The 20,856-nt window shown below is 42.4% G+C and overlaps 1 protein-coding gene across 15 annotated transcripts in view; it reads right to left on the minus strand.

Moving 5' to 3' along the window:
• Nucleotides 1-20,856, minus strand: part of LOC114059477 (guanine nucleotide exchange factor DBS-like) — a 162,057-nt gene that overhangs the window by 15,878 nt on the left and 125,323 nt on the right. For 9 of the 15 annotated variants that reach the window (XR_003571671.1, XM_027887970.1, XM_027887958.1 and 6 more), the window contains exons 21-28: nucleotides 18,888-19,013; nucleotides 14,664-14,885; nucleotides 13,324-13,416; nucleotides 12,833-12,911; nucleotides 9,595-9,664; nucleotides 6,466-6,575; nucleotides 2,729-2,824; nucleotides 99-188 (exon numbers count right to left, since the gene is read on the minus strand). Coding sequence is in view for 14 of the 15 variants with exons in the window: in XM_027887970.1 (XP_027743771.1) it covers nucleotides 99-188; nucleotides 2,729-2,824; nucleotides 6,466-6,575; nucleotides 9,595-9,664; nucleotides 12,833-12,911; nucleotides 13,324-13,416; nucleotides 14,664-14,885; nucleotides 18,888-19,013 (886 nt within the window). In the remaining variant the exon portion in view is untranslated. The remainder of the gene's footprint in view (nucleotides 1-98; nucleotides 189-2,728; nucleotides 2,825-6,465; nucleotides 6,576-9,594; nucleotides 9,665-12,832; nucleotides 12,912-13,323; nucleotides 13,417-14,663; nucleotides 14,886-18,887; nucleotides 19,014-20,856) is intronic. The other 6 variants (XM_027887969.1, XM_027887968.1, XM_027887966.1 and 3 more) reach the window with 3 other exon arrangements.

The following is a 20,856-nucleotide window of genomic DNA, read 5'->3' on the forward strand; positions in this document are numbered from 1 at the left end:
ACTGAGCCTGGTGTAGTCACTCTGTGGACAGCATTTGGCAGTGAATGTATCAGCAGGAGGCAGGGAGGGGGGGAGCTGAGCAAGCAGTGTGACGGTACCTTTGGTCACAGCAGAAGCATTTACTGTGGTGCTGATGGAGGAGGCAAGGGAAAAGCGACGGGTAACTTCTCTTTCCTTAGACTCTGGATCTGGGAGAACAGACATGCAATGCAGGGCAGGGTTAGAGGTTAATAAGCACTGAGGGTAAAAGATGTTCAAAGCAAAGCGGCAGCTGGAAAAAGGTAAATAAAAGGCAGGTTGCTCCTCTAAAACAGACAGGAAAAATACCCTCAACAAAGTGAGATGCACGGAAAAGAGTTGCTGTGGACATATTTTCAAAGCAATTCCAATTGCACCAATTTTAATACTTCAGAAAGGAGACTCATGACCATTATTATTTTAGCAACCAACAGTGTCCAAGTACAGCTACAAAACACAGAGAAATGAGCGTGATGACTAGAATGGGGTGTGTGTCTAGAGATGAGGTTTGGATTATTTTAGACACTGAACTGCTTGTTATGTGATGACTGACCTGAAGTACACTGAAAAACAAATATGAATGGTTTGGAGTTCACATGTGCCATTTCTAGAATTTAACTGTGTGGATGCCTGAAAACTCTCTGAGCCTCCATCCTTACCAGGACAAACGAGTGAAGGCTACAGAGCAGTTTTTTGTTTACTCCAATTAGGACCCTGCCTTCTCTCTAAGTCTGCTCAGGAGTGAAGACACGAATTCTCTAAAACTCACTGTGAGATGTGTTGGAGTTGTGCCAACACCAAGGAACAGGAGCTTGGCTCTGCCAACCTGGATGGCTAATGCTGACCCAAGGGTGGGGGAGATGCAGAGTGCTGAGTATGGACTTTGATACACTTGGGTGCCAGCTCTGCCATGGCTCCCTGGGGGATCTCTGGATCAGTGGAGTGCAGGATGGTAAAGTTTCTCCTCCTGACATCAGCATTTCTTTGTCCAAAACACTGAGGTCCTTATATACAAAATTTTCTACCCCATAACATCCCGCCTGGGCAGACAGTTCAGCATTTCTCTGAGCATCCATGCTCCACTACCAGTTGATATCTATCAGGTAATCTTGTTTTCACCTTATTTAGTGTGTTCTGGACATGAACAGACACAGAAGTCTGAACCAAAGTGTGCTCAGCTCAATGCACCATCCCCTGCCACGTTCAGTAATGAACCTTTAGACAAAGTGTTCAAGAGCAGGACAAGCTGATTGCAGACACTTCCCTTCTCACACCTTCCCATCTGCGTTAACAGCCAGCCCATGTAAGGCTAACATGGCTTTGCCTGCAGGAATGACCCCATCACCCAGCCTGTTTAACAATGGTTCCCTCTAGGCCAGGACCAGATCAGTGACAAAACAGCACAAGGTGAAACACCACACTGGGTAAGAGAGGTGTTTCCCAGGAATCCCAAATAACCAGACCCAGCAAGTCTTCGAGGTGAGAGTGCCTACAGCTGAGGGGGTATGAACTCCTCTGAGCTGTGCTTCACTGTCTGGAACATTCAACATAAGGCAAGACATTTCATATGACAAGAAAAATTCAGATAAAAAAAAAACAAAAGAGGCCCAAACCAAAGTTGTAGATCCAAACTCGCACAAATTACACTATTTCTGAAATCTGTATTTTGTAATTAATTTCCCCAAGTCACAGGACCTAGAAATCACAGGTTTTGGTATTCAGACAACGAACTGGTTTATGTACCTCAGATCTTAATACCATGTGCAGCCTTAGCCTTGCAGCCAGAATCTTATGGCTGTCCTGGCTCTTGCTACACTCTTATCTACTTCATAATAATGCAATTTATTGCTTCTGCATTTCTCTTCTTATTCTTTCATCTTGCTTCTTCCTCCTTTGATGCTCACCCTCTCCATCACTGCACACTAACCCTTTGTCTCACGAAGGAAATATCATTGATCAGAACAGGAGAAAAGTCACACAATAACAATAAAAGGAGCAATTGCAGCATCTTATCAGAAAGTGATTGTAAGTAGTCATGAAGTTTAATTTCTGTTCACATTTCTTTCTTTGCTCTCAAGTCTCTTCCTTGTACAGCCATCCAGGAACACACAATGCTCTCTGCTCATGGATATTAAATATCTGTTAAACATTTATGCACAAAGACCCAGAACATACAATTTTACAGTATCATAAAAAATAATTAGGGAGATATGGCAATAAATCCCAGTTCTCCTGAATTCTTCAGTTCCCCAGAGTAATCACTAGGCCACAGATAAGCAACATTTGGAAGACAAAGAGGTCCAACCGATGAACAATCTAACACATGAAAACCTTGTGTAGCACAACACAGGGATGGTTCTCTTCCCTTTGAGCCTGTAAGTTGCTGAAAGAAGTTACACTGATCATTTAAAACCAGTTCACACTTTGACCCTTGAGAGAAACTGGAAATTACCATTACTTGCAATGTGCAGCAGTAAAAGACCCAACTGGCCAACTCAGAGGTTGCCTTGCCAACACTGCTGTGGGAGCAATTTTTGGTAACGGTGTCTTTGAGAAGAGGAGCCAAATGTGTGCACCGGGCAGGAGCGTTTGGGTGAGACGCAGCAGCACTTTGGGAAACAGTGATGGATGGCACTATGGGATGGAGAGAACACTGTGGGAGTGCAGGAGACAGATGGCCTGAGACCAAATGCTGCATGGGTGGTTTTACCTTTGGGTGGAGCTCTGCGGTTGGAAAGACCTTGCAATGTGAATCGCTTTCTAGCAAGCGCTGTGCGCTCAAGGTTAAGGCTGGTGGAAGCATCAACTAGGAGAGAGAGGGAGAGGGAAGAGAAATAAGGAAGGAAGGGTCAGCTGTTCAGCTTATGGGAAAGGAAAGGTTAGCACTGGATGACAACCAAAAATAAATAAATAAATTTTGATTCAGTTCAAGCCTGAGCAAGAGCTAATCAACTAGAAAGGTCACATGAGGTCAGGGTGATTAAACCAGCTGAGCCAAACAGAGCCCCTGGGTTGAGTTTGGCTCACTGAGTTTTAATGGAGAACAATAACAAAACCAAACCAAAGAAAAACAGGTGAAGGGATGTAGCTCTCATCAAAGGAAAATACAGTTTAGCAGCAAGCTCATTAAAAAGGATCTAGTGCCTTTTACTGTGAAAACACATCACTGTGGTTGGTACAACAAGGTTGGAGGGAGAAATAACAGAAGAAGCCTTGCAGAGCAAGACATGCAAGCATTGTGAGCAGTCCCACTGCTGCTACCCAGCATTAGCACTGAGCAGTCTGCCCTTGTCAGCCCTAAAGCTGATCTGCTCTCAGCCTTACCTCCTAAAGTCCTCCTAACAGCCTCCAAAGCGGGCACAAAGTCATGCACCTGATCTCATGCTTTGCTGGGATGTAAGGATGCCATGCCAGCAAAGCTTACATGCCAGGCTCCCACAAGAATAAGTCAGCCCTGCTGCCTGACAGCCGCCTCTCAAGAGATCAGTCACAGATGGATCGACGTCCTGAGGCTCTGGGTTTGAAAGATACTCAGTTACTTGCATTGCAGGAAACAGGTGGACCTGGATCAACCCCCCACATCCACACATTCCTGCCAAATTCTGCATCTGCTCCTCTCTTACTGTGGGCAGGTAACACACAGAAGGTTTATGGCAAAAGAGCAGGACTAAGGCCATGTGGTGGCTGCTTTTCCTCTTCTTTGCTTCATACACTGCCGAGTGAAAATCATCAGAGCGACAAATGAAGACCAGAAGTACAAAGGGAACACAAAGAGACAGCGACTCCACACTGATGGACAAGCGACAGACAAGCTGTGCTTCCAAAGGAAAGTGCATCCCATCACTTCCTGATTTGCAGCCAAGATAATTCAGGATCTGAGGTGCCTGCATGCATAGGTGGGTGTGAGATTAACAGATTTCAACAACACAGAAGTATCACGTCAGCTCCTTCTACCCAGTGCCCCGATGCCGGCTTTGGGCCAGGCAGATGCATCTGGTGAGGAGTTGCTGATGAGTGATGGTTTCAGCTGTGGGGCTGCCTGTGGCTGTCAGACCATCTGTGCTGGCCTAAGAACCATTCCCAGCCACGGCTGCTCCCGCTGCAAGGCAGCCTTGTAAAGATACTGCAGCTTATAAAGAATCCACAAACTGGTACATAAAATGCATTTACTTTCTGTTTGCTTAGGGCAAGGAAATCCATAGCATTTCATTATCAGGGTCCCACAGTAAATACATCAGTGCATGTCTGCAAGGGTCAGGTTTCAGTGTTGGTTCTTCAGCTCTGCAGTTACATCACTGAGGAACCGTGTAAGGAGCTCACAAGTCCCCCCCCAGCCTTTCAGCCCCAGCAAAGCACTGTACACTGGTCTCTAAATTCACATTGTCTCCACCCGAGTTATTTCAAACCTTTTCCTTTATTCTGCAAGTATACCAGATAACCCTGGAAACCATTTCCAAGCATAATGAGGACCAGGTCCCGATGGGCAGTGGGTTGAACATGAGCCTGCAATGTGTGCTGGTGGCAAAGCAGGCCAACAGCATCCTGGGCTGCGTTAGGAGAGCTGTGCCAGCAGGACCAGGGAGGTGATGCTTTCCCTCTCTGCAGCACAAGAAATGCTGTCCTGTCCTGAGCTCCCCAGGACAAGACAGGCATGGACATTCGAGTAAATCCAGTGAAAGGCCATGAAGATGATTAAGGCATTGCAGCAGCTGATGTGACGAGAGAGTGTGAGAAATAGGATTTTTCAGCCTGGAGAGGAAAAGTTTCAGGGGGGGGTCTTATCAGCTAAAGCAGATGGAGACAGACATTTCTCAGTGGAGCCCAGTGACAGGATGAGAGGGGCAGTGGGCACAAACTGAAATACAGGAAATTCCATTTTAAAATGTGAAAAAAAACTTTTTTCCTGTGAAGGTGGTTAAAGGCTGGGACTGCATCCCCAAGGCAGTTGTGGAGTCGCCATCCTTGGAGCTATTCAGAGCCCAGCAGGACATGGCTGTGAGCAACTTGCTCCAACTGCCCTGCTTTGATCTGGGCAGTCAGACAAGGGGGTCCCCACAGGTTGCTGCAGGATCTGCTCCCATATGGCTTCAAGGCAGTGACTGCACCAGTCAGGTCACATCAAACAGGGGTTTATATGTAGGACAGATATGTAGTTCAGCCCCTGCAGAGGAGCAGCCAGATCACAGAGACACAACCCCTGATCACAGGGACACAGCCTCAAGTTTTGGTGGGACATCTAAAGCTGGAGAGCTCTTTGCTGGCTCTGTGCAGCCTGGTTTGCAGCCCAGCACACACAGGATACCCAAATCCCTAAAGGAGGATGGACTCACTGCCCAGCTCTGCAGGAGCAGCCACCCAGCAGAGGATGAGGAGGCTCTGGGCTGAGCTAGTGGGATCAAAGCCAGAGCCCTGAGGAGCTGGTCATGGGAAAGCCAAGACAGAAGAATGACAATCAGTACATAGGGTGATCCCAGTTCCCACACTCTTGCTAAGCTGAACCAGTTAAAAACTTCAAAAATTTTCCAGGATTTTTTTTAAGGGGTTTATGAATTTCAAATGAAAAGTCACTTTTCCACTTTCTTAATTTTAAAAAGTTTATATTTTAAAAAATTTACTGAAACAAATTTTTTTAAGATTGGATTTTTAATGAAGAATCCATAACTTCATTTCTCACCATGAAAACTTATTGAAATGAAAAATCTTTTGGTGAATAGCCTATTTTTCAAAGAGAAAATATTCCACTTTCTTTTTTACTATATTTATAAAGAGGCTGTTACTTTAAGCCTCATTTAGGCATTAGTCTCTTAAGACCTCACAATTTTCATTTTATATTATTAGAAAATTCTTTGCTCTAGCATTTAGAAATACTGCCTGAAAGAGAAACTGCTGTCAAAGCATTTTCTCTTCCTGCTACTGTCAGATGAGATTCAGTTTCTCATCTTCAGTTCATTTTAACCTACACTATATAGAATATCTGTTGTACTTATGCCCTCAAACAACACAGGGACTTCCTGACAATGTGTGGGTTTATTCACTATACACCAGAGGGGAACCTTTGGTTAGAGGATGCAAAAAACCTCAGACATAAAGCAAGGAAATCAGTTAGCAACATCCACAGACAGCCTTAAAATTAAATGTACCTAGAAACCAATTTCACCAGGATACAGAAGGTTAAAATGCATACATTATTGTCCCCAAAATTCCATTTTTAAAAAACACAAGTTTCATAAAGAACACTGTAATGCATCAAAGTTCAGACTTAAAATTCCTAAACTAGTAACACTTTTTGGTGTTCAGGAAGTTTCATGGTACAGCTTTGCAGCATTGTTTTTCTTATGTTGGGTTTAAACAACATACATTTAAAGTATCCTCATCAAACTCCAGAAATATGTGCAATTATAAAAATATTACCCTTTGGAAGCAAAAGCTCTGTCTCAGAACTCCTACCTCTCTTTTGTCTGGCGCTGGGACTGGAATTCCTGTTTTTATTGTTAGATGCTTCCACGTTAGATGTCTCAGATTTGTTTTCATAAATACTTGACGACTTCCTGCTATACCTTGGGACAAAAGAAATAAAAAAAATAATTACATTCCTGGTTAATGCCTAACAGAGCACTAAGGTTCCTTTTTCTCTTCAGACATGGAAGCCTACGGAACAAAGAGCAGGGTTTAAAATTCTGTGCTGCAGAAGCCTGCATCTGTGGTGGATAAAAGCCATCCTAGCCCTTGCCTCCTCAATGCACCACACACTAAGGGATGTGCTCTGTGAGAGTTGAGAAAAACGGAGAAACAAGCTGGTTGTCTGCACAAGCTCTTTTTGCAAGTCCAACCATTTTGGAAGGAAGAAGGGGGAAAACCAAATTAGGAAAGAGAATCCCAGTTTTCCATCCTTTGTAGCTGAAGTACATTTGTCTCCAGGAGAGAAATGGACCCTGGATGGTCATGAAGAGGTCATACCATGTATGGAGGAACATGTGAATTCCACTGGCTTCCCCCAGCTTCTGTTTCTTCTTCTCTTTGGACACATGAACCCCAGTGGGGATATCCCTGACTACAGCTGAACCACAAACCACAGGTACTGGGCTTGTGTCTGGAATGGGAAGGACCCTCCCAGCCTTGGTTTGTTGGACATTCAAGCTGCAAGATTTTCTCATGTTTCTTATCCTCATCATTTTGCAAATGTCTAGTGGTGTAGTTTGGGTAGACTGTTATCTTTGGCAGATTGCTCCATACATTTCACTGCATCTAAATATTGGAATACTCTTTGCCAAAATGCTTGTTATTAACATGTATCAGCAATTACACTGCTGCTTACAATTAACATGGAACTGTTAAACTTAACATTCATAGGGTTTATTTTGCTGTAAGGGAAGGCCTGAGATATCATTACAAACATTAAAACATTTGGAATACTAGAGATCTGTGAATAACTTTCATAACTATAAAGCAGCCCAGGACTCATTGCTTTGTATCTGAACCTCTGACCTGTTTCTGATGGAATCTTAGCAAGGTCTCTGTTACCTCCTGTACCAAATCAAAATGTGATTTTTCAGCCTAATGTCAGGTACAAAATTGGGCTCAAAATACGGGAACAAATCCAAAGAACGCTCACATTTCCTTATTTTTTTTTCTCTGTTCCTTCTCAGCTGGGCTGAGATAACTATGAGATGTGCAGCTGACAGAGTGAAAGATTTACAGCTGTGGGAAAGACACCCAGAAACACACGAGCTTCTCTGAAACAGCATCTGCAGTCAAACTCCAAGTGTTTGTGTTTATCTGTGTGCAGAGGATATTTTTACATGGATGTATGACTGAATCAGTCATTTCCAACAAAGAAGATAGTTAAGCAGTTAGAACAATAATCTATTTAAGTTTCACATGTTTAAATAGATTAGAAAACAATACAAAAGGATCATTTCATTATCACTGAAATGCAGCAACCATCCCTTGAGAGAGATACAGCAGCAATAGATACCTCAGGGCACCTCCTTTTATGATTAAACAATGAAACTTTGGGGAAGAATTTACAGAAACAAGAGAATTGAAATAGATTGAACAGGACTCAGGGACATTCAAGTGTATTACAGGCACTGGCTCTAAGTGTCCCTCTTGCCAACACCTCAGCTTCAATCCTGAGTCAAGCCAGCCCTGCCCTATCTCATGGAATTGCAGTCCCAAGTGCTGTGGTGGCACATAAACAAGGAAAGGGGTTAGTCTTTGTCATGGAGCAGATACAGCCTGGGGAGGGCAGAGCATCCTGCAAACACATTCCATTAATGTCACAGCACAGGTTTGACGATTCCCAATAAGCAATAGTCACTGTTACACCCAGGCAACCCAGGAGAAGGTGTCTGTTGGTTAGATAAAATTTCAATGATTAATTATTCTCCAACCGCTGGCAAAGCTCTGATGATGTTGGCTGCTCTTCAGCTAATGCTATCTGCCACTGGCTCACCTACAGCACCTTCCTCAACTGGGGCTGCTTGGCCATGTCAGTCACAAACATACACTGTGCCCACGAGGTGGCTTCTTTTCTTCTCCTCCTTCACCCAGCATCTCAAAACAGGCTGCAGAAGGGGCCCCACAGTCTGAGGAATTCTAGATCCACCATTTCACATCAGCTAGTGCAAAGCCTACTTGTGCCACGATTCCCCTGTCCTTGCTTCTCTTGGAGACACACATTACACTCCAAACCTTGTTCCATTCCTGACAGCCCAGAATGTTGTTCTTTCATGAAGACTTCCTGTGTTCTCCCTGTTCCTATAACGACCTGGCATTTGGAGCAGGAGCATCTGACCTCTCCTTCTCTGGCACAGTTGGCAGAGTGAGGACAACATTTACCTTTGGTTTAATCCATTCTAAGACAAATAGCTAGTCACATGGCCTTTCTTCCTGGAGTTAATTAATTTTCTGTTTACATATTTTTTCTATAATTTCTGCTATGAAAAAAAGATCTAACTTAAAGAGCCTTATAAGAAGGACACACATCTGGATTAATCTGAAACACTTTTGCGCTTCCATTTCATATCTCACTGGAATAAATTTCTCCTATCCCCAAGGTGGTTCTGCTGAAAGATTTCCACCCTTAAATCTTAAACAAAGCAAATGTAACCAAGCCTAGAGAAAATATGGTGGAGGATTTAGCACTGCACGTGTTTAATATTTCTTGCATGGAGTTGTACAGCTCTCAAAGGCTGGCTGTGTTACCTTGGACCTCTTGGTTTGACTGATCCTGCTAAAATGTTACAGTGATATCCTGTGCCAACTTACATTAGCCTTGCCCAGCAGTTGGGTCATTACAAAAATTTGCTCCATTTAACATCCTGGAAATGTTCCAGTACATTTTGCCTAAACTTGAGCTAATCTTTGAAATGAATTCTGCGTTGTGATTTTAGTTCCCCCATGAGCAAAATCTTTATGTGTATTTACTATGTATTTATCTTTAGAGATTTGGAAGACAACCAAATAAGTTCATACCCAGGAAGCTAAACACCAAACCCTAAGAATTTTTGTACTGCAAAAGCACAAAGGCAAGATAAAACATGGCCCTGAATGTGCCATGGCAGCTGTGGTTACCTGCTTGCATTGGAATCCATTGGTGCATGGTATACACTCTCGGTGATTCTTTGGTGCAGTTGACTTGCTTCTGTTAAAGAAAAAAAATAAAAAGAAATTGCTCCAAGTTGTATAAATTGCTTCTGTGTTTATGTAGAAGGTGGGAAAGAGAGAGAAACGGGAGAGAAGAGATTTTGGCTGCCACTGCAATCAAAATGAAATGCTAGTACTTGAAGAAAAGGCATATGAGGATCTTAATGAAACCTTAGCTCATCCAAACAGCTCTTCTACTCATATTTTTTCAGTGCAGAAGACATTTATTCCCCTACCACCTTCTTTTTCCTCTGTACCTCTTCCTGGCTAATTGCACTATATGGATCTAGAGACTGGATATAATGGCATGTTTCCCAGAGCACAGGTTTTGTGGCTCACAGGTTTTCCTGCATTTAGCAACACGTACACCAGCCCCTTCGCACACACAGCCATGTGGTGGGATACATCCCCAGCCCTCTGCAGAATGCTTTCGCTCAGCATCCTTGACAAAAAGAAATAAGAAAATGTTGTTTAGATGCCACTTGTTCACTCTTTCTGCAGAGCTGTAAGGTAGCAACAACTTGTACCTGTGTCCAGTAAGTGCTGAGTGAAGAAAAATGGTAAGAAAGGTGCTGACAGCCTGTATTTCAGGGCCAGGGGAGTCAGACCCTGAGAAGTGTGGAAGCAATGGAAGGAGCTGCTTTCAAAGTCTCAGGTTGCTGAGATCCCAAGGCTATCTTGCTGTGGAAGATGAATCTCCTATCAATGAAAGGAGAACTGATAAGGGGTCAGGGGCACCACCAAAAGATTAAACTCAATGAAGTCTTTTGTTGGTGGGGGAGAAATGTGCACTCTGGATGGGAAGTCGGAAGTAGCTCCATTCTTGACTTTGGCAACTGATTCACAGCCTTGCACAAATCCCTGAAGCTGCATCAGTAATTCCTGTGCCTTCAAGACACAACTATATTCTTTTGGATTGATGGACAAAAGTGTTATCCCAAGCCTTGCTGGTGTTCCATGCTCACTGCAGTATGTGATGGGGCTGCACATACACCGAGCTTTGGACACCAATGGCCCAAATGTTAAACTATTTATCACGTACCTTTGGTCACCTTCTTTGCCCTTCACTCACTCCTTCATCTCAGCTGGTTCCTTCCAACATACCAGCCCCCTGTGCAACTCCTAACAACGGTCATTAAAACCAGCCAGACAAAAAAATATATCCCTCTTCCTTCTCTCATTGCAATTCACAGTTGGAGAAATATCCAGTCTTGGATTAAAGTCTCTTCTTTCATGACTCATTGGAAATAGAAACAACTGCTTAAAACCACAGGACAAAGCATGTGCTTCCTGACATCACTATTGTAATAAGGGCTTTGATTCATGTGATCATTTGGGAAAAGGCAATGGGAAGAGTTGCAACAGCATATGAGATACAACTTACACCCTCTGACACCTTCTGATGGATTCACAATGAAGGGAAGCTTGACTTTATTCATAGAGTAGGAAGAAAGTCACCTTTGGATATTCTTAAGACCAGACTGGATAAAGTCTTGAGTAATGTGGTTTGGCCAGTAACTGACTCTGCTTTGAGCAGGACCTTGGACTGTGATATCTTGAGGTTCCTTGAAATCTGAAATATTCTAGAATGCTATGATCTTAAGACAGAAGCATTCTAGAATTCTATGATCTTAAGACAAAACAATAAAGAACATCAAAACATAAATTCTTTAAAAAAACTTCTAGTCTTGATTTCTGAGTATTTTTCTCTGGAAAATGCTTAGTAACTCTTGCTAATAGGTCTTTTATGCTACATAGATTTCACAAATGCTCATCTAGGGGACACACAAGCTTCATTTTCTTTGCCTAGAAACATACATGGAGGATTAGCGCTTTTTCCTATTGAACACATAACATTTTCTCTTCTCTCTACTGCAGTACCCTAAGCAACACCAGCTTTTATACCTCAGGAGTAAATATTACAAACCATATCAGAAAGTCCCCAGATCAAGCCCTGAAACTGCACTTACAAGGATTTTGAGTTCTTTCCTCAGCAGTTCATGCTGAACTGATCATAGTGAAATTCAGAATAAAAAAACCAGAAAGGATGAGGACAAGGACAGTAACAAAAAAACTCAGCAGTAAGCATTGTAAATAAGTATTTTGTTGGTTGGAGTAAATTGCTGAGGCTAATGTACGTAGTTGTTTCCCTCCATTGAAGGAGGTTGAAAGAACTCATCATCTCTGTGAAACAGACAATTAAAATACAGGTGACTTCTAAAGTTAAAGCACAGGCACAGGTTTTCACCTAGAACAAACTCTGCTTAGGAATTTGAAGGATGTGGGTGGAGAGGCTTTGCTGACCTTGCTTTAAAGAGAGGTATGACAGAAGCAGAAAATGACAGACCAAGATGACAAGCAATGCCAGGGCCCAGGAAAAGCCTGCATTGGGCACGGCTTGGAAGCTTTTCTGTCCTAAGAGAATAAATGGAATAGTATCTCCAAGAGCTTTCATGGGTATGTTCTTTTGCTGTCTGGAATAATCTAGCTGAATTTTTTCTGTCTGGGGTTCAATATCTTACACAGAAAGGGTGCCAGTACTTATGAGGCTTTGATCATTCATGGCATTGAACATGTCAAAAACCACCTTTGTAGTGACATCTCTGTGAGAGAGGGAAATGTCACCAGGCATGTTTTACAGGAAGTCACCGAGATAAAAAGATGGAATAACTGACTAACATTTAAAACATAAGGTGGGTGAGTAGATTGAAAATAAAAACCCAAACAAAGCAAAGAAAACAGTAGGATGGAGAGGAACAGTTGCTATGTTCAGTCATGGACACGGACAGAGATCTTTTGTGCCAGGTCTTGTGAGCAGGCACAAAGTGAGGACTTGAACTCCCACTCCTCACATGCTGGTGTGAATGGGTGTTTCTAGAGTTGTGGCTTGAAAGGGAGAACAGAGGAAAACCATGTCCCTTGGACTAACTGTGAAAGGAATAATTATCAATGCTATTTCCAAAGCTCCAAGAAATTTTCTTTGACCAGGACAAGGGTTTAAATCCCAGCAATGCTGCAACCAGCCAGCTGGTCCTCACACTGGAGATCTGTTCTTGCCCATTTCACTGGTGGTACAGGTCAGCCCTGTAACTTGTCCCAGCTCCACGTTGTCACACACAGCTCCAGAAGGAAGGCAACATTAGCAGATCCTGCTCTGTGTTCCTACCTCGACACGCTTCCAGCTGTCCTGTCAGGACTTTGCGAATCTCCGAAATCCAGGTGTTTTTCAGCTCAACAGAAGATGCCTGAGAACACAAGAGGATAAGGCAAAGCAGATCCAGTTAAAACATTCTGCCAATCACTGTGCTGCCCTGACCTACATTTGCTCTCAGTTTTCCCAAGGGATTGGGAAACACTGGGGCCAGCTTTGAGCAAAGCAGAGGATGCTCTTCAAGGTGGAAGAGTTACAATGAATCTAAGGTCCTGTCCTTGCTTTTCTGTCCAGCATTCCAAGAAACTTCCCACTACTTTATTTCCTCTTTTAGCCAAAATCATGACCATTTTTACAATAATAGGTTGGCAATTCCAGTGCCCACACAACGATGAAGCTTTCAATGGCTCTGATTTCTGGAGTGCACAGGACAGTGAACATTCTTGAAAACAATTCAATTGAAAGGAAGTATATAGTCCTTGGGGGGATGAAAGGACTGTCATTACCTGAATGATATAGACTTCTTCTCTGCCATTATACCAGATCTCAAACTTCTTGTTATCCCCTTTTACATTTTCTGTAATGCCCACAGTGCTCATCTGTTTCAGAACAAAAAAGAAGAAGCTGAAATCTGGAAAATTTCAATAGTCTTTAAACTCAATCCTCTGAGAAGCACTTTGAAAAGGCTGCATTCACTTCTACACTTTAGTGAGTCATTAAAAGTCAGAATGTGTTATTTCTCAATATCTGTCATTCATCTTTTTGATTAAAGGGAAAGAGTGTTCAAAAGTAACCCAAGCTAATGTCATGATCATGAGCTTATCCTCCTCTCTTTCATTGCTTCATCTGTGAGTCAGTTTTCAACCCCATCCTGGCTCTTTTCCACCTAGACAAATTTTCAGTTTTAGGAAGACTTATTTTCTTTTTTCATTACTGACCTGTTAAGCTGGGAGAGGAAGAGGGATGGAACAGGGCTTTGTGAGATTTCATGACTGAACTGCAAATCCAAACACAAAAAATCTGAAGGAAATAATTCTAGATTTCTTAAATGAAATATTCTTAGCCACAATTTTGAAGTTCAGCTGCTTCTTTATTTACCAGCTTCCCATCTTCTTCCTGTATTTGTTCATCCTCCTTCTCCTTGATTTACCTCAGCACTTCTTTGAAGATTTAGACAGTGTTATGCCTCCATCCCTTCTCTCTCCACAGAAAGAAACTACAAATGTTTATATGACTTGGTTCAACTCTTGAACCAGGTTCTATTACAATTCCTGTCTGGTTACCCTGTAACAAGTTTGCAGCATTACACTTCATGATCTATATCAGTTGGTTAAAGTCACAAGTGTCACGCCAATGCTTTAAGGGAAAATTGGCCTACTTGTGAAGCCCACCATAAAATGTCCTGACTCATACCTGGAAATGCCACTCTTGCAAATAAAAGGGCACTTCTACTGCACTGATTCATCTGTAGCTGTTATTGTCACAGAATAGACCTGCTCAACTGATGTCACTAGTAAAACCTGCAGTAGAATTACACTTGCAGGATACCTACAGGCAGAACAACCAGAGATGCAGATCCATTCAGTCTTGCTTCTCTTTATGGGATGGTGGGCAAGAACACACAAGGTGCCCATTTGCATCGAGTTGCAAAAAATCAAGGTTCATGTCTGGAGTTGCAGGACATCTGGATTGGTCTGTCTCCACACCAAAACTAAATGGGAACTTACTCAGAGGTGTGAGACAGCTCCAGATATGTGCACCTCCTTCAAATCTCCACATGGAAACATCCTTGTCTTGTGAGAACACCAGACTTACTTATCTCCCCCACCATTACTGCATTTATTACCTTTAATGAATTTTTAAAGCTGTATGAGGCTGTCTTCTCATGGCCATCTGTGTTCTCCTCCCGTTTCTTGCAGAAAAGCAGCATCTTCGTATAAAGGAAGAGGTGTCTCTGCATGGGTTTGAATCTAGCCAAGTCCTTCACCTTGTTGTGCCCCTTCTTGTGGTCGGTCCACACGTTGAAGGAACCCTGCATCAACAGCTTACCAAGTTCACTGACATCGCCCTAGAAACCAAGAGAGGGTACATCACATTCCAGTAGGGTAATGCCAGGCACAGTTCATTCCTCTGATGCTGTTTAGGCTTCCAGGTAGAGGCAGGCGCCCCCACATCCTTTGTGCTGGAGAGTGCACATGCCCCCTTGCTAAACCTGCCTTTCTTCACATACTCATCAACCCACTGGTTTCCATGGCCATAATTCGCAATTTGTCTCCCCATTCATAGTTTAGCATCTAAGGTCTGTCTCAGGACAGGCTGTCCCCTTTGGTGACCTCAGAGGAAACTTCTTCTGACACAAACAGCGTTTCAAGACTCTTGACTCCAAGGCAGTATGAAGGTCTAGTGCAGTCCAGATGCTCAAGCAAAGGCCCTGGCTGTGTAAGACCTAGTTTCAGTTTCTGGAGCTTCTTCCATTTGTGGGCAAAACCTTGAAAGAGCTCAGATGTCTGAAGTCACGGATTGGTGCCCAGAGGTATGTAGGTGTGTGATTCCCTCCTATTGCAAAATAGTTTTTATAAGCTTTGTCAATAGTTTCCTGGCTTGCTATCTGCAAACTACGCAACATTGCACAACCTTGGGCAAAGAGGGAGTGAATGCACCAAGGAACCATAAAAATACCTGAGGGAGAGTGAAACTAAGCAGTAACAAGAACTTTCTAAATTGTCTGAGGACCACTGATGGATAAATACTTCAGCTGATATTAATCAACAAATACATAGCTCCGATGCCACCAGCACAGTTCAGTGTTAAGTGTAGTAATGTGTGGATAGAGGATATGGCAACATCTATATGGTAATGGGCTTCAACAAGTAATGATAAACATAATTATCCTACCAGTAAGATTTTCCTAGGAATGCTTTGTATAATAAGTTGAAGGAATAACCCCAGTGCATTATTAAAGTACTTATTTTCAAAATTTGTATGTTCTGTTGACTATAAGGTGAAGATGTTGACTTCAAGTGGGAATGCCTAATTTCTTAAACCATGGATTGCAACTTCTTCTTTCTCACCTCCCCTCCTCTACCATAGATCCAACTGCAAAATGAGGTCTTAACTAAGTACTTTCCCACTCTATATCAGGGTATTCTTAGACTCTCCAAACCATTCAAAGAACTTCAGTAATTTCAATAACAATCTCCCATCTCTAATATATAGAGTTGTATCTTTTATTTGTGCATACAGAACTGTGATGTTTGTATTTATACAGCCATGCAGGTATAAACTGCAAGCCTGTGAAAAGCATATTGATATGTAAAGCTAAATTAAAAAAACAGACAGTGGTGAGAGGCTGCTGTCCCTCCAGGCACTGTTTAGCACAGCACTGAGATCCAGCTCAGTTCAACCCTTGTGATAGGTCTGTCTCTCCACTCTTGTATCTGGGATTGGGATACAGCAAGTGAAGTGGGAGGTGCCACTGCAGAGACAGATAATGGACAGGGATGGCAGCCTTTGAATATCAGCCCACAAGCCCTGGACTCTCTCCTCAGTGTGGGCAGCAAATGGAGAGGAGGATGCTGTTTCTGGTGATTTCTGCTAGTGGGCAGAAATATTTTGTCCCAAAGGAAGTGAATTTAAAGTGGAGGATTTGATCAGTATCTCAACTATAATTTAGGATACACTGTAAGAACAATACACTGTATCTCATGTTTATGAAATATGAGAGATACATATGATAACTCATATGTATCTCCCAGGATAACTCATGGACAAACTACAGAGACCAATTTATATACCAGTGTTGGGATGATAATAGGAAACATCTGTAAAACTTCTGCTCTCCAAGCTTTAGTCTACTTTTTTTTTTTCTTTCCTGTGGCTTTAACTAAAAATAAAAAGTAAAAAACAAACAAACTAAAAAACAAACAAACAAAAACCCAAACCCCACCAAACCAATCCCAGACTTACATGATAGAAATTTCTTACACAACAGTTCAGCTCCTCAAGTCTGCATGTGCACAAATCCAAGAAGCAGAATATCCTATGCAATTAGGAGCATTTATCAGCTGCCACAAAACCTGCTTTCCTGCTGGCATAACATCCCTCTCTAAAAGATGTCCTAGCCAAGTATTTCCTCACGGCTGTGTGGGAAAGACTCCACGAGATGGGGCGTGGTCTCATCAGCTATGGGAGGTGTTTATTTGGCACCACAGCTGAGCACCTGGGACAGGTGGAACAGCAGGGAGAAATAATTATTGGGTGCATCCTCTTTCACACTTTCACCCCATTGAATAATCATGTAACAAACCATCTCAGGAATGTTGTCATCATTGGGCTAAACAGCAGCCATGTTCCCCTTTGCAGTGTTTCTTCAGTTCAGCTAAGAAACCAGTAGCAAAAATCTAGTCCTTGGAGCTACTATCTGGCATTTCATGGAAGGCTGGAAAATTCAAAAGTAAAAGTTTAAAAGGAACAGGAATGCTCTGTTGAAGTCCTGAGTACAAGACTACTCTGAGATTTGAAAGCAAGGAATAGGCAAAAGGATGACCTCAACATTTATGTGGACAGCAAACTGGCTAGATCCCCTCTGCTTAGGATAATATGATACCTTTCTTGGGGAAGCTCTTCTCCCATCCCTTACAGAGCAGTTTAAACCCTTTTTTTTTTTTGTCAAATTGCTGTCACTACATGCATTTAAACTGGGAAACAGGAGGAAAGCTACCCTTCTCTTTGGGAATGAATAAGAAACTGTGGAAACTGTGTCCTGTATCCATGAGCCTCCCATGCCCATGTTGACTCGTTCAAGTCTGCAATAATAATATCCAGGCTTTAAAGAGTTTTTCTAAAAATGAATCTCTGAGACACTTGGACTTAGCCATAACGAGAATGAGGTAAACATATGCTTTATTTAAATTTGTCAGGTTTGGGGGATCTAAGGTTATGCTTATAACCTGTGATGCTTCTCTGACCAACAGGCACCACATCTAGTCTGTGTTTACCACTGTAATGAGGTGGCCACTGCTTCACCTTCAACCAGTACAGCTACTGGAGGAAGAACTCACATTCTCAGTTCACATGCAGTGCACAGTCCACAGGAGCATCTCCAGCTGTGTGCAGCAGTGGATCTCTGACATGCTGCTCAGCAAGCACTTAAATTCATTTATAAACTCATGCTGACAGGGGCACAGGTTCCTCAGCTACCAGATGCACAGAACTATAGAAATCAAAACTCCTGAAGGCACTCCCATCCTGAAAGACAGAATAACTCTTTCCACCCACACACAGTCTCTACAGACCCCAGCACCTTCTCAGGAAGTTGCATTCTGCACAAAATAGTCTTCCTGGTGTCTAGACTAAACCGTTGCTCTGATGTAATGATTCTTTGAACCCAGTTTTTCAGTATATTTTTTCTTTCTTGACATTTTCACCCTGCAGCTATTTCAAAACGGGCAACCACATGACCCTCAGGGCTCATTTTGCCAGGCATTTCTCCTTTATTTGTCAATCACTTCCACTTCTCACTTAAGGGCTTATTTTATGTAGGCAACACTAGTTCTTGAAAGTCATATGACTTTAGTGGAGCTACAGCAGATAAATATATATATATATTTGTTCCCTTTGATTTGTACTGTGGTTGTTATTTCACATTTCAGATAACAAGCTTGCCAGTGACTGGGATGGATTCTATTATCCCCTTTAAGTGGAAGGTAAATTTTTCTCCCTCAGTGCAAAAGATTTGAAAACTCTCACACTGCTCTGCGGTCACAAAGATTCAGCGAATTTCTTAAGTTATGTCTGTCACACTTGCACCCCTCACCTACAAATGAGTTTTGGGTGCAAGTACTCAGAAGTCCCACAGTTGTCCCACCACCTCCCCACACCCACACCCCACCTCCACATGACAGGTGTGCTGACAAGTGTTTTTGGCCATCGCAACATGCCACAGAGCGCCATCCTTCAGGAACGTGGCACAGGCTCCTGCAAAGTGTACCAGCCAAAGGCACAGCATAATCAGTGGTGGGAGGAGCACTGGATTGCTCAAAACCAGAGTAGGAGCAACAGTAAATAGTACCTCATATCCTGTGATTGCTATCTGGTGCATGGAATCATTTACTGATTTGATGATATCAAGCACTGTGGCCAGGGCTTCTTCCAATTCAGCAGTACCTTCTGAATTCTTGCTGCACTTCAGCATTTCCTGATTGAAAAGACAAACAGAAACCCCTTGAGAACTTCTTGAACCAGAAGACACCATAAGACAATCCTCCCTGAAATTTGTGCCGTATAGACAAAGTAGCAGAACTATAGGAAAACAAGAAGGGAACAAAAAATTCCAAACAAAATCAAACAGGACATGCACCAGGATTGTCATTGAGGACACACATTTTGACCTTTTGGCCACTTTCAAGTGTTGATTTAAGATGAGATGGGACCATTGTCACATATTTACGATGAACTCTGCATGTCAGAGGGTTTTACTTCCAGGGTTTTTTTTTCTTCACATCTGCTAGAAAACAGACTTAATATCATTATTTCAGGTGCTAGAGAATTCCCCATTTTCCTTTGCAAGTAGTAAGGTACTTACCACTGTTAAAAATATAAATTAATTTCTAATCTGAATTTGGCAGGTTTGACATTCCACATTTTGAGTCTGGAAATAGTTTAATCCAAACGCTGAGGCACTTGTGTTACCCTAAAACAGGGCCTCAAAAATGTAGTTCCTGCAAACCCCAAACAGCAGCAGCCTCTCCTCAAGTGCTTGGGTAACCAGGCATTAGAAGGTAAAAGCAGAATTCATTCCTATAGTACCTGTTGCACACTTTCTAGGATGAGGATGGATCTCTGCTCCTTGTATAGTGAGCATGCTGCTTGTATCAGCACTAGCATATTAGCTAAACTGGTTGGAAACAGAGAGTTGCAGTAATTGTGACCCAAAATTTAAATCTGTCTGCCCCACCACTCAGGGCACACAGCTTCTTAAGCACTTCTTTGTTATCAGTTTTTCACTGACTTCCATTTTTCTACATATTTAAGTGCTCCTGCTACCAGGAAAAGAGTGCATCACCTTCACAGATCTCATAATTCCTAACGAGGTAAATGCCCATGCCACTGGGTTGTTGCTACGTATGAAACTGGTCTGACCAGCTTCAAACCCCAACGGCTGTGACCTGTTTTGCCTGAGAATTTTACTCCTTGATCTAATCTTGGTTTTATTTACAGTCATATTTCAAACTATAACTAGACACTGGTTTATTTTGCTTTTCTGGAGACCATGACACTTTTTCCATTCTCACAGATTAGTTTCAAGAAACAGAGTCAAATTCATTTCCGGAGCACATTGATGTAAATCTGCTGGAATCAGTGAAGTTTTATCCTTGTCAATATCCCTCTTCAATATTTGGATTCTGTAGTTTTGCATAAAGTCAATAAACAGCTCAGAGAAATACTGCACAAGAAGGGCCAGCCAGGCCCTCCCGTGGCCTGCACTGGCACAATTTGAGCAGCACCATGGTAGCTACTACCAAGTTAAATGACAGCCTAAAATCTTCATTGCAAATTTCAATGTTAAATTTCCTGACACTGCACAACACTACATTAATCCCAGAGGGTTACGAACAGAATGTAATTCACCTTCATGACCTTCCCATAAGGAAAGACAGTAAGTATTATTTTAAAGAACTGAGGAAAAGAAGACAGAAATTTAAGCGATCATCTTAAAAAAAAAAAGTCATTGTTTTGAGTTTTATATTTCCTGTTGCCCAGTTCAGACCAGAATTTCAAGCATGGACCACTCAGGGTTCCAGCCAAATCAAGAGGGAATTTCACATATTCATCTCCTGGAAAAGTTACAAACAATTTGTTTCTAGCTGAGTCTTTTAAAAAGAAGCAGCAAAAGGGAGTGGCTCCTTCTGAAAGGTTTGAGCCACAACCATGGGAAAATATCAGTTCAGATTGCTGAAGGAGTTTTGTTAAACAGGGACAGATGTTAGACGCAGGATTTAAGGCATCAGTTCCTGTTTTCAGACTGTAAAATCATATAC

Source organism: Empidonax traillii, unplaced genomic scaffold, assembly GCF_003031625.1.
Source record: "Empidonax traillii isolate 1590-97213 ecotype Southwest subspecies unplaced genomic scaffold, ASM303162v1 scaffold226:size936269, whole genome shotgun sequence".
NCBI lineage: Eukaryota > Metazoa > Chordata > Aves > Passeriformes > Tyrannidae > Empidonax > Empidonax traillii.